The sequence below is a fragment of the Dipodomys merriami genome, unplaced genomic scaffold (genome assembly GCF_024711535.1).
Source record: "Dipodomys merriami isolate MVZ:Mamm:240054 unplaced genomic scaffold, mDipMer1.0.p SCAF_6, whole genome shotgun sequence".
NCBI classification, from domain to species: Eukaryota; Metazoa; Chordata; class Mammalia; order Rodentia; family Heteromyidae; genus Dipodomys; species Dipodomys merriami.
Genome location: NW_027206179.1, coordinates 38517953 through 38532449, shown reverse-complemented (window position 1 = coordinate 38532449; position 14497 = coordinate 38517953). Strand labels below are relative to the sequence as shown.

The 14497-nt window shown below is 35.5% G+C and overlaps 1 protein-coding gene across 4 annotated transcripts in view; it reads left to right on the top strand.

Moving 5' to 3' along the window:
* Uchl3 (ubiquitin C-terminal hydrolase L3) overlaps positions 1–14497 on the top strand; it is a 46563-nt gene that overhangs the window by 11919 nt on the left and 20147 nt on the right. For all 4 annotated transcript variants that reach the window (XM_070002840.1, XM_070002839.1, XM_070002841.1 and 1 more), the window contains 4 exons: positions 448–576; positions 3445–3601; positions 3952–4037; positions 6156–6203. In XM_070002840.1, coding sequence (XP_069858941.1) covers positions 448–576; positions 3445–3601; positions 3952–4037; positions 6156–6203 — 420 coding nt within the window. The remainder of the gene's footprint in view (positions 1–447; positions 577–3444; positions 3602–3951; positions 4038–6155; positions 6204–14497) is intronic.

The window sequence follows — 14497 nt, the reverse complement described above, 5'->3', positions numbered from 1 at the left end:
TTCTTTTTGCTTATGTGGTGCTGAGGAATGGAACCCAGGGCCTCATGCATGCAAGACAAGCGCTCTACCACTGAGCCACCTTCCCATCCCAACTTGTATATATTTGGTGAAGCATTGGGTTATACATATAATTCCAAAGAAATAAATTTTGAAAAATAAAACTTGTTTCACAAGTTATGTTATATGATATGAACTACTCTCTCTTTGTACCCTACTCATGTTAAACATGCCTTATTGCATCTCCTCAAATTTTTATGGTCTCCTTGACAAATAAAAGCTATGTATATTTATCATGCATACTTGCGTTTTGATGTATACTGATTTTTAGACTCCTATTGAACATCAGTTATATTTTTATTACATTATCTTTTATGTATTAGATACATGGTACATACTTATTGATCATTTCCCTGTTAACATTTTGTTCTGCTTTTGTTCTTTTATTAGTTTCTCAAACAGTTAGGTCTACATCCTAACTGGCAATTTGTTGATGTTTATGGGATGGATCCTGAACTTCTTAGCATGGTACCAAGACCAGTGTGTGCAGTGTTACTTCTCTTCCCTATTACAGAAAAGGTAACTATTAAATAAGAGGAGGTAGAGTTTCCAATAAACATAAAGTATTTTTTAAAATTAAAAATGTGACCTTTGGTCTGGCAGATTCTGCATACAATCAGGCAGTCTAAGAAATTAGGAAATTTTAATGTTTTAATGGTATTTAAAGTTTTATTTATAGATTGGCAATAAAATCGTAAGTTAGACTTTTAACCTCTGATTTTTTTTTCTTTTATAAAATATGGTTCGTCGGGGGCCAGTGGCTCATGTCTGTAATCCTAGCTACTCAGGAAGTTGAGATTTGAGGATTATGGTTCAAAGCCACCCCAGGCAGGAAAGTTCATGAGACACTTATCTTCAGTAAACTACGCAGAAAAAGCTGGAAGTGGCACTGTGGCTCAAGTGGTAGAGTGCTAGCCTTGAACACAGAGAAGTTCAGGGACATAGCCTAGACCCAGAGTCCGAGTTCAAGCCCCAAGACCAGCAAAAAAAAAAAAGTTGTTTGCCTCAACTATGTTTGATGTGACATTTAATCATCTTTAACATTTGTATTTATGGAGATATTTTAAAATTTTTGAGTATAACAACCATCTTAAATCTATTAGAAAGTATATGAATAACTGATATTATTAGTTCTTAATATACAAGATATATAAACATTATGTTTATAAAAACAAACCTCTTTACTTATTTTGAGGAGGTAGGGAAAATGACAACATGCATTACATAATTTTCAAAATAACCTCTATTTGGATGACTTGTAAGCTCAAATATAGTTTAATTGGCAGATTTAGAATGTGTCAGCTGTTCTTAGGTCTCTGTGTCAAAGTCATTAGTGTCTCCCTATTTCTACAATGATGTCACTCACATATCTGTGTGTATGTAGAATTTTAAATGTATTTCTTAAACAGTTTTAGAATCTTCTGATTTTTATTTTTAATCTTAGACATAGTAGGATTAACTTACTAATTGTAAAAGTTAGAGACATAAGTATTTAGGTAAATGTAAGAGAAATGTGATATTGATAATTTGATGTATACATGCTTAAGTAAATCTATTCTTAAGGAATAAATGGAGCCATTGCTCCATTACTCACGGAAATTTAGAATTAAGCTCTACTCAGTCCTGGACATTCCTGATTGTTTTGGTATCATAAACAACTAGTCTCACTTCAAAATATGTAAGATTAAAATAGTTTCCTCTTTATTTAATAAAAGAAATGATACTTCTTTATATATGGTATTTATCATATTCCTGGAAATTTAAAGTTAGTAATTTCTTTTTTTATTAAATATATATTTTTTATTATAAAAATACTGTACAGAGGATAAAGATAGTAATTTCTTAGTAATGATGAAACATCTACTTTTAGACCAAACATTATTAGACCAAACATCTACTTTTAGTACGAAGGGTATGATTATGCTGAAATTTGTAGAAGAGTTAAGACAAAAAACTTAAGTTTAACAGTATTTTAATCTTGTGTTATTTTTGCTTTTTTATTACAAAAATAACAATAGATAATCACATTAATATATACTGGAGAATAATATACATTTAATCATGGACAGATTTCTATGTCAAAATATGATGCTTCATGGTATTCCATTAAGATATGCCATAATTTATTAACCAAATCCTATTGGATGGATATTTAGAGTATTTCTCTGTTGTATTGTGAGTGCAAATGTGTGCATAATTGTACTTTATGTGTGTGTGGTGCAAGAGCTCAAACCCAGCTAGCACTAATGATCATGTTAAACAAGCTCTCTACCTCTGAGCTACACCCTCATTTGTACATTTTTTTTTTATTTTTTTATTTTTATTTTTTTTTTTTTGTCGGTCGTGGGGCTTGAACTCTGGGCCTGGGCGCTGTCCCTCAGCTCTTCAGCTCAAGGCGAGCGCTCTACCACTTGAGCTACAGCGTCACTTCCGGTTTTCTGGTGGTTTTATTGGAGATAGGAGTCTCATGGTCTCTCCTGCCCGGGCTGGCTTTGAACCGCGATCCTCAGATCTCAGCCTCCTGAGTAGCTAGGATTACAGGCGTGAGCCACCAGCGCCCGGCTCATTTGTACATTTTTATATCCTCAATTGTACACTTTAAAGGTTGTATCCTAAGCCATACTCCTACAAAGGAAATTACTTATTGAAGATTGTGAACATTTGAAATATTAGTACATATCACTACGTGTCCTTTGGCATGATTATATGAATGTATACTATGAATGTAATATATGTACATATGTATATATGTATATGTGAATGTAATAATAGCACATTAAAAAAAAAAGCTGGACACAGTGGCATAAAAATGTAATCTCAGGGGCTGGGAAGGTGGCTCAGCGGTAGAGTGCTTGCCTTGCATACCTGAGGCCCTGGGTTCGATTCCTCAGCACCACGTAAGCAAAAAGAAAAAAGCCGGAAGTGGCACTGTGGCTCAAGTGGTAGAGTGATAGCCTTGAGCTGAAGAGATGAGGGACAGCGCCCAGGCTCAGAGTTCAGCCCCCATGACTGGACCCAAAAAAATAAAATAAAATAAAATGTAATCTCATCTACCTGAGAGGCTAAGGCAGGCGGATCACTTAAGCCAGGAATTTGAAGCAAATGGGGGATGTAGTGAGATGAGACCCTTGTCTGAATGGATGCATGCATGCATACATTAATACCTTTTCAGCTCTATCTTTAGGGTTCCTGGGTATTACTACTTTTTCCCCCCAAAACTATTGTTGCTATAATAGATGTTATTTTACTTTAAACCTTTTCTTGAATTAAAATATATATTTATATAAATTTATTACATTTATATATTATATCTTTTACGTTTTTTTCTGTATAAACAGAACTTTTTGAATGTCTTGTTTTTCACATGTAGACTTTTTTTTAAAATAGTATGAAGTATTCAGAACAGAGGAGGAAGAAAAAATAAAATCTCAGGGACAGGATGTGACTTCATCAGTGTATTTCATGAAGCAAACTATCAGCAATGCCTGTGGAACAATTGGACTAATCCATGCTATTGCGAACAACAAAGACAAGATGAACTTTGGTAAGTAATTTTTTTCCCTTACTGCTATTTACCCCTTCAAATATGTTAACTTGATTGAGCAGTAGAGGGTGCTGTAATCCTTTCTTTCAAAATATAAAATAAAGCATTTCCCTCTCTTTTTTCTTTTCTATCGGGAATGTATACAACTTATGGAAGAAATATCAGTATTTCCTTTCTCTTATATTGTTAATAAGCAGGCTTAGCAAATGAACATGTGGCTTCATTCCTATAATTTTTCCTAAGGTAAGGAATTTTATCTGAATAGTATACGTTGTTATTTTTGTCATCTTCTTGTTTTGTAATCTCATTGTAGCAATCCTAAAAATTTTCATCTTTTTTGATATTATCAGAATCTGGATCAACATTGAAAAAATTCCTGGAGGAGTCTGTGTCCATGAGCCCTGAAGAACGAGCCAGATACCTGGAGAACTATGACGTCGGTACCTTCTTTCTGTTTTGACCCTACATGTGGGAAAGTTCTGTGGGATTATAGATTCTCTTTGGCAGTTCGTCTTGAAACTATAGTTTTGAGAAATCATACATTAAAAAAATCATATCCATTAAGAAGAGCCTTTTGTACTTTTCAGGTAACTATCTGAAATATTCATAAATGCTAGTAATTACTACTTTTCTACATGAAATTTCAGAGCTGAATGTGCAAATGAATGGTTTGTAAATGAATCAAGCATCTTAAATTTGTTCCTTACCGTTCCCTTCCTACCATAACATATGCCTGGAAATATCCTATGTATTGGGAATTTAGAACAAGGTAGAAGATGCCAAAAACCTGGTTTAAATGATTATATTAATTCACAGAACAGTAATAAATTTTTTTTATTAGCCTACTGTTTTGAAATTGATTTTTCTTTTGGAATCTTTTATTCCTTGTTCATAGATAAGAAGTGTAAGTTCTCTCAAGTTAGAAGCCATATTATTTAGAACAATGCCTTATGCAGTTTGTATTGAGTAGACTAATTGACTTCATAATGCTGTGTGGTATTCCACAATACTGTCATTGTTTAAAAAAGAATCTATGCTAGGCGCCAGTGGCTCACGCCTGAATTCCTAGCTACTCAAGAGGTTGAGATCTGATGATTGCAGTTCAAAGCTAGCCTTGGCAGGAAACTCTGTGAGACTCTTTATCTCCAATAAAACCATCAGAAAACTGGAAGTGGTGCTGTGGCTCAAGTGGTAGAGTGCTAGCCTTGAGCTGAAGAGCTCAGGGACAGCGCCCAGGCCGAGTTCAAGCCCCAAGACCGACCAGAAAAAAAAAAAAAAGAATCTAGAACTTTCAGAAAGCATCTTTACTATACAGAAAAATGAACTACAAAAGTTACCATTAGTCCCATCAATGAGAATGGTAAGGACTATATATTTTTATATTTTTAAGCGAAAATTTGAACATACTGTAATACTGTTTTATAACTTGCTCTTTTCACTTACCACAAACGTTTAACACACCAGTAAGTATATATTTCTCATATAATGGCTGCATAGCTTTCCATTACATAGTATTTTATTTAACCAATGAAATGTTGGAAATCTAATTTTTTTCCTCTTTTTCACTATTTAAAAAATACTGCAAGGTGTACTACTATAATGTTTGCAAATATCCTTAATAATCTGCAGTTAAGCCAGACACTGATGGCTCATGCCTGTAATCCTAGCTACTTAGGAGGCTGAAATCTCAGGATTGTGGTTCAAAGCCAGCCTGGGCAGGAAAAAGTCCATGAGATTCATCTCTAGTAGACTGCGGGAGGGAAAAAAAAAACCAAAAACTGGAAATAGAACTGTGGCTCAAGTGATAGAGTGCTAGCGTTGAGCAAAAACCAAACAAGTCAACAAACAAAAAAGAAAACCCTTGGGGACAGCGCCCAGACCCTGAGTTCAAGCCCCAGTATCAGCATACCCACAAAAATAATACTATGCAGTTATATTTAATTGTATATAAATGTATAAATCCCTAGAAGAGAAATTGTTGGATTGAAAGATTTGCATGTTTGAAGGCTTTGATACTGCTAAACTGCTGTTCATAATGGTTATACTTTCACCTGTAATTAATATTGTGGCCATTTCTCTGCATCTTTGTCTATAGTGGGTATTAAAGAGCTTTTTTTTTAAGTTCAGGAAACTAAATTTTCTAGCTTCTGATAAATGCATGCTTTTTGCACCACATTTCTAAATTGCCTACTGAACATGCATGATTATATGTAAGTCCAGCCAGAGCTGCCCAGGGAGCATGGAACTTGGAGAAACATAAAATGAGCTTCTTCAGTCTCTGTCTGTGAGATGCTCACTTTATTCCAGTCTCAAATGAATAAAGTATTAAATGTCAGCCTCTAGCAGCACGTTAGAAGTTACAAATACTGAGATACTGTTTCCCAAGTCCTCTGAGATTTGTGGAAATGAAAGTCCAGTAGATGATTACATACCCTTCTCAACTGTCTAGTAATTAGCCATACCCCAAATGTTTAAATGTTAAAATTTAGCTTTGTTTTCATTAAAAGTTGGACGTAGTTATTTTTTCTATGAATGCCTTGTGTTCTTATTTCAGGCTATTCGAGTGACTCATGAGACCAGTGCCCACGAAGGTCAGACTGAGGTATCTTACATTTTTTCATAGTTTATTCTCATATGTGTAAGTTTAACTGTAGTGTTATTGTGGGACCTAGAGTTCCATTGAAAGAACTTGCTGATGGGAAAACAGTCATCCAGTAGTAACACAAGAAACGATTGACAAGATGTTAACATGCTACTTTCATATCTGTTTCCTCAGTTTTTCAGATCATTTGGACAGATTGCAGATTAGGTGCTGTTTGCTTTGACTCCTAGGGGGGCCTACTTCTTTCCTATCAGATGTCTTTGATTTCCAAGTATTTTAAGAAAAATAGTTCACAATTAGAGATCGTATGATTCTAAGAGTGTCATACTCATCTTCTAGCCAGACCCCACATCATTCTCTTTCCTCAATGAAGCTGTTTGAGCCAATGAGGTCGTCTGCACATTCTTTACGCTGTGAACTAGTTCTGCTGGGTCACTTCTCTACTTTCCTTCTTTTTTACTTTTATTCTTTTCCTTCCTTCCTTCCTTCCATTTCTTCCTTTCTTTTTTCTTTCTTACCTTCTCTCTAACCTTCACTGTGCCACTGTGTGTGTGTGTTTGTGTTAGTGTGTGTGTGCATGTGTGTGTGTGTGTGTGTGTGTGTGTGTGTGTGTGTGTGTGTGTGTTGAGACAGGGTCTCACTATCCTCAAACTCTCCATTCCAGCTTCCAGGGTGCTGGGATCACAGGAGTTCACCGCCACGCCTGGCCTACACTCATGAGGGAAGTTTGTCATAAAGTATTGTAGTCAAAGTGAATAGGATTTAATAGAACTGTTTGGTGTGTTTGTTGCACATTTAAGTATTAACACCAGAAAATTACATATTTTTTTGTTCTTTTCTGTATGTGACTTGAACTCACACTTTTTCACATGCAGGATGGCATTTCTTTAATCCTTTAAAAATTATGTAATTTTTAAATACTGATTTTTAAATATACTATCCAAGAATATTTTAAGGAGAAATAGTTTGATATTACGATATATCTGCAGTATTCTTAGCTCAAACTGGATAACCATGAATATTTGTACTAAAATCATTCTGGAATTGAAACTTAATTGTCCTTATAATTTATACCATACTTCTTTTGGTTGCAGAGGTGTGGATTATTTAATTTTTACTAATTTTATATATGCTGTTAATATCAAAGTGGAACCTTTGAAGTTAATTCAGTACTCTTTTTTAATTGACTTTTATAATTCTAAGACATGTTTAGGTTACAATTATTAGTGTTGAAGTTAGTGGTGATATCAATATAAGACTAATATATGAAAACTATTTCTTGTAATAAAGCAATTAAATGCTTTAATATATATTCACTTCAAAAATACTTAGCAATACTTACTTTTGCTTCCTTTTTTTGGAGTATCATCCAGATTATGGCTTTATTTACCTCTTTCTAAAGGATGTTCATATGTCTTTTTCCATATGTATAGTCATACTTTATAATTTTGAATGCTTGTTAGATATTAGCTGAATTAGATAGCAGTATTTGACCTTGTTTGAGCTTATTTTGTTGCTTTATTTTTCATGTGTTTTATAGTGGTTCTGCTACACATTTTCCCCAGTTGTTACTTACCAAATATTTATTTAAAAAGAAAAAATTTGTTCAAAATAAGAAAAATTAAAAGTCAAAATTTTAAAAAGTTAAGTACTTCTTTGGAACATAATTTTCTTACACTGATGACCAATCTTTATTCTATTTCTCATTTATTTTACTAGATTGAAGTTCCTGACATGTAATCATTTGGCTACCCAAAGTTTTCATTTTCCTAATGCTGTAGTTGTCAAAATGGGTTGGAGGTAGAATTAAGGGTTAGCTTGAATAGAGGCCCTTCTAAAACTGTACTCTAACAGGAACTATTTGTACTCATCTTCCATAGTTAAGAGCCACATATAGTTATGTACAGTATAGACTAAAATGTATTGGGTTGAACAAAAGAGTTTGGGAATTATTTCTCAAGCCTTTTTATCAATTTTAGCCTCTTGAGCCTAGTTGCAATTCTCACTTTTTTTTTTTTTTTTTTTGGTCCGGTTGTGGGGCCTGAACTCTGGGCCTGGGCGCTGTCCCTCAGCTCTTCAGGCTAGTGCCCTACCACTTGAGCCACAGTGCCACTTCCAGCTTTTTTCTTTTTGCTTATGTGGTGCAGAGGAATCGAACCCAGGGCCTCAGGTATGCAAGGCAAGCGCTCTACCACTGAGCCAACTTCCCAGCCCAAATGGTGGGATTTTTTTTTTTTTTTTTTTTTTTTGGTCTGGTCGTGGGGGCTGAACTCTGGGCCTGGGCGCTGTCCCTCAGCTCTACAGCTCAAGGCTAGAGCTCTACCCCTTGAGCCACAGTGCCACTTCCGCTATTCTCACTTTTTACCAGTGTTTCTAAATATTTCTCTCTGGCAATCCCTGATTATTGCTATCCTTTAGTTTTTGTTGTTCTCCCTTTCTGAAGATGTTCCTTCCCTCGGTCTTTGGATTTTTAAGTTTTATTTGTCCTTCAAGTGGCAGCTTAAATAAGACCTTTTATATGAAACCCTTCCTGATTATTATCCCTGGATATATTTTGGCCCTTACATGAATTCTTACATGTTTTTCTCTATTTGCATTTTAGTTTACTTATGCTTTTTCATTTGTTTAAGATTTTCTTTTGCATTTTAACAACTGAAATTTAGGATATCGTAATTAACTTGGAGTTATTCCTAGCTGCGTGGTAGGAATAATGATGGTTCTTGTAAGTGCTAGTACATTGGCTTGAAGAAATACGGAATCATCTCTCCCTTACTGTAGCTTTTAGGTATAGTATTGGTGTCTAGTTCATTTGTACATACTCCAAATATCAAACACCATTTCTTGGGGATAATAACAAACATATTCATGTTTGTTAATGTATAAGTCAGAACTGTCCCTGGTGGTGTAGGGACTTTTAAAAAAACGCCAGAACTTGATTGCTGGCAAAAATATATCCAGTCATTCTTCCTAAATAGTATACTTTTAACATTTGCATATTCCAAGATGAATTATGGTGATCTCTGTTTACTATATATGTTAGTGAATCCCTACTAGTGACAAAAAAAAAAAAAACTCCCACCAAAATTTTTCAAAGCTATTTATCAGCTAGTTTAAGCTTCTCTACCTGGGGCTATTTTTCTGATCATCTTAGTTCACATTGGTCTACCACTACCACTTATGTTTAAGAGTTTTGGGGGGCTGGGAAGGTGGCTCAGTGGTAGAGTGCTTACCTTGCATGCATGAGGCCCTGGGTTCGATTCCCCAGCACCACATAAGCAAAAGAAAAAAGCCAGAAGTGGCACTGTGACTCAAGTGGTAGAGTGCTAGCCTTGAGCTGAAGAGCTGAGTTACAGCGCCCAGGCCCAGAGTTCAGGCCACACAACCAGACGACCAAAAAAAAAAAAAAAGTTTTGGTATTTTCCAGCAAATTAGTTTTTGTCACTTCCTACAAAGCATCTAGATCTTTTTTATCTGTATTAGTCTGCTTAGGCTGCCATAAATTATAACAATGGGTGGATTAAACAGTAGAAACTAGTTTTCTCACCATTGTGTCTAAGATAAAGGTGCCAGTAAGGTTGGTTTCTAGTAAGGAGTCTCTTCTTGGCTTGTAGACAGCCACTTTCTCACAGAGTCCTCATATGCCATTCCTTGAATGCATGCAGACAGGGAAAGTGGAAGGTGACAGGGAGGAAAGCAGACAGAAAGTAGTTTGGTATCACTTCCTTCTCTCACAAGGACTCCAGTCCTATTGGATTGGTATCCCATCTTTAGAACCTATCTGCATATGGATACAGTTACATTGGAGAATAGGACATCAGCACATGAATTTAGGTGGGACACAATTCAGCTACAACATCTTCTTTGTGCTCTTTTTACAACTCCACAGCTTTCTAGGTATACCACTTCTCTTTGTAGAATTATTGCTTTCTCTTTCAGACCTCATCTTAAAACTCATTTTCAGAGAAGCCTTCTTATATCACAGTTAGGTAGGTCTTGTCTTAGTTTCCATGATCAAATCCTATTAATAACCTATATAAAATTATTTTCTCCCTTTAGTTTGTTTATTCTTCTTACTTACTAGAATGTAAGGCCCATAAAGATATGGGCCTGGTTTGTCATGTGTACTTTACATCCTTAGCACACTGTTGGACATATTTAGGGTTCAGTAAGATTTTTTTACTGAAATTACAGAACACTCGATGTAGGTTTTTATATTGGCTCTACCACTTACAAGCTTAAACAAGATTCTTTCCTCAGGGTAAAATCAAGGTAATGCCACCTGCTTTTCAGAATTGTCATGGAGATCAATGAGTTAATATAAGAAATTGCTTAGAACAGTGCCTGTTGTTTAATGGTGATTCAATAAACATTAGGTCGTCATTTTAATTTAATTTACTAGAAATTGAGAAAAATGAATGTGAATGGCAGAGAGAATTAAAGCAGATGAAAGGAGTCAGGGATTTTTAAGAGGTCATGTAGAGTCTTCAGAGATGGTATGTTTTAATCAATTTTTGACAAATTGAGTTTAAGTTATGAAGTAAAATTTTATTTAATTTACAATGGAACATAAAATTTATGTTGATTAATTTTGTTAGCTTAGAAAAGATGTTAAATTTAGCCGGGTACCTGTGGCTCACGCCTGTAATCCTAGCTACTCAGGAGGCTGAGACCTGAGAATCACAGTTCAGAGCCAGCCCAGGCAGGAAAGACTGTGAGACTCTTATCTCCAATAAACCACTAGAAAACCGGAAGTGGCGCTGGCCCCACGACCGACCCCCCCCCCCCCCCCCCCCCGCCCCAAAAGATGTTAAATTTATAGAGTCATCTGTGTAGCAGTTTAAGACTTGGGAGAAATACCTGTAATGTTTTATATTTGCTTTATGTTACTTTTTAGATTTATAAGAAGTCTATACAGGGAGGATAGTGATGAACCAATAGTAAATCCATAGATAGGTCTGGTAGGTGATAAAGGGGTGGGTTGAGGGAGAAGAGCCAACAGTAATACAGTATAATAGTAATTGTAGTAATTTCTGACATCATTTATACTGTATTTACAAAACATTTAAGTGGGAATGGAGGAGGCAGGAGCCTAATTGAATGCTGAGCTTCATAGACTAAAAGAGAAATTAATAAGCTGAACCCTAGAATTCAGTAGTCATTTCAGAAGATTGGCTATGGTGTGATGCCATAGTATAATTGCTACTTATATGTTACTTTCCATTTTCTTAACTTGTCCTGAAAGGTATTGCTTTTACATTCAATAGAAGAGCAGTAATAACATGTAAGTTAAAATTATCAGGGAAAGAAAGCCTTCTTTGTCTTTTTCCTTTGCTTTTTCGTTTGCTGCAATGACTATTTTGTACTCTGTTCTGAACAGACCTAATTGGAATGGACATATAAATTAATTTGTAAATTGCTTAACTGAATATGAAAAACCTAATTACAGTAATTATTACTAAAATCAGTAATTATTTTCCATGAAAATACTCTCTCTATATATATGTATATACATATATATTTTTTATTTATTTATTTTTGCCAATCCTGGGGTTTGAACTCAGGGCCTGGGCACTGTCCCTGAAGCTTCTTTTTTCTCAAGGCTAGCACTCTTATTACTTGAGCCACAGCACCATTTCCAGCTTTTTCTGCTTATGTGGTACTGAGGAATTGAACCCAGGGCTTCATGCATGCTAGGCAAACACTCATCACTCAGCCACATTCCCAGCCTCAATTGTATTTTTTATTTTGTTTTTGTTTTTTTTGGTAGGGCTTACAGATGGATCTACATCCTTGTTTATGGAAAGCTTTGTTTTATAAAATCACATTAATTTTCCTAATCATAGCACTTTCAAATCAAATATTAATCACTAAAGAGAGATGAAAGTCAAAGCAATTAAGAGCTATAGACAATTTATCTTATTCTAAGTTAGGATATTTGTTATCACTTTAGACTACTAGTCAAAGGAGAACTGCCACAGAATCAGCTTTCCAAACTTTCGCTGAAATTGTTTGGCTGGATTTGGTGACACATGCCTGGAATATTAGTAATCAGGAGGAAGAGGAGGCAGGAGGATCATGAATTTGAGGCCAGCCTTGAATACATAGGAAGTTCTAGACTACCTAAGGCTACACAGTGAAACTGTCTCAAAGAAAAAAAAACAAAGTTTGTTTGGAAGTAGTGGATGAGGAAAAATAGGAACTGAATTGGACTCTAGACAAATTGTCTATTACTTAGCAAGTGATCTTGAAGTAAGAAGCTAAACCTTTCTGTGCCACAACCTCTTCATCTATAAAAGGGACATAGTAGTAATATGTCTACATCATAAGGCTGCTATAGGAACTAAATCCACAGACTGCTGGTTCTGACCAGCAGATTCCAGGGTGATGGATGAAGAGATGCCCATGCAGTGATATCTCAGAACATTTTCTTGTTTGTTTGTGCCAGTCCTGGGGCTTGAACTCAGTTCCTGGACACCGTCCCTTAACTTTTCTTGCTTAAGGCTAGTGCTCTACTACTAGCGCCATAGCTCCACATCTGACTTTTTTTTTTTTTGCACTTAATTGGAGATACAAGTCTCACAGGCTTTTTGTTCAGGCTGGCTTGGAACTGTGATTCCCACATCTCAGCCTCCTTAAATAGCCTGGATTACAGGCATGAGCCCCAGTGCCCAGCTAGAAATTTTACTATTATTTAATAATAGTAGCACCATGTGGTAAGGAATGAGCTTAACTCACACACAAGATTAAATGGAAGATATCTTCTCACCCTCTGCTTTTGTAGGCTCAGACTGTTCGAGGGCTAGTTTAGGGAGTTATAGGAAAATGGGAGCAGCATTCTAAGAGAAAGATTTTTTTAAAAAATTAGGAAGCAGTAAGATAAGTACATACAGGGACTCCTCCTGTCTTTTGACAAGATTACTGCAGAAAGTCAGACACTTACAATCCTGGATTTTTACTTAGACATAGGATAAATAACTGTTTACTCTACTGGCATCATTCAAACTTCAAGCACACCAGTTAAATCTCCTGCAGCCAGTCACAGTCCCCAGAGGACTCTATGCTTCCCACGGTACATTACTTCTGTAGCAATCTCAAAGCGAAGCAAATCCATGCAAATATTTTTCTCATCTCAAACAGCACAGAATGGTATTGGTGGCAAGTGTGTTTTATTTTCGGAAACCTATTAGAATCTACTTGGCTTTGATTCTAATGCACACTGGAAATAGATTAAATAGTAAAAATGGTTTAAAATTTCACCTTCATTAACTGCATATGTACAGTTTATACTTCCTTGTATTCTAAATTACTTTTTAGTTATTTGTATTGTATTGGAACCACAGAGACAGCAGCAATCATTCTGTGTATCCAAATTAAAAGAATCACTTTTTTTTTTTTAATTCTTTCTTTAGATATTTGTTTTCTTTTCTTTGAAAGAAACAAGCAAGTCCAGGGCTGGGAATATAGTTTAGTTGTAGAGTGCTTGCCTTGCATGCATGAAGCCCTAGGTTTGATTCCTCAGTACCACATAAACAGAAAAAGCCAGGAGTGATGTGACAGTGCCTAGGCCTTAAGTTCAAGTCCCAGAACTGGCAAAAAACAAAAACAAAATCAAGTCCAGCTTGTTATAAAAAAGATTGAAACTGTAACTGGGTGATCTTTTTTTCTTTTTCTTTCTTTTTTTTTTTTTTTCTTTGCCAGTCCTGGGGCTTGAACTCAGGGCCTGGGCACTGTCCCTGGGCTTCTTTTGTTCAAAGCTAGCACTCTACCACTTAAGCTACAGCGCCACTTCTGGCTTTTTCTGTTTATATGGTACTGAGGAATCAAACCCAGGCTTCATGCATGCTAGGCAAACACTCTACCGCTAAGCCACATTCCCAGTCCTCATCTTTTGTTTTGATCTACATTTAATACCCCATTTTTATCATTCTATTTTAACAAGACTTTATTGTAGGAAATTTCTAAGGGCATCTTCACTTTATCTTGTCCTTAGAACTGAGAATTTTAGAACTTTAGAACTTTTTAGAACTTTAGAATTTTAGAATTATTCATCCATTCTTCTGATGCCATTATCAGTATTGATTCTTCACATCATTCCCTTTATATATTTTGTTTTTCTTACATCTCCTCACCTCTTCTTTTTATTTTTCTTTTCTTTAAAAATGGTTAAATCTTTTTTTTTTTTTTTTGGTATAAAATAATGGATTTAGGTATGACTGGGTCTTGAACTCAAGACCTGGTACTCACTTGGATTTCTTACAGCTGGAGCTTTACCACTTGATGGCATGCAATCCTCC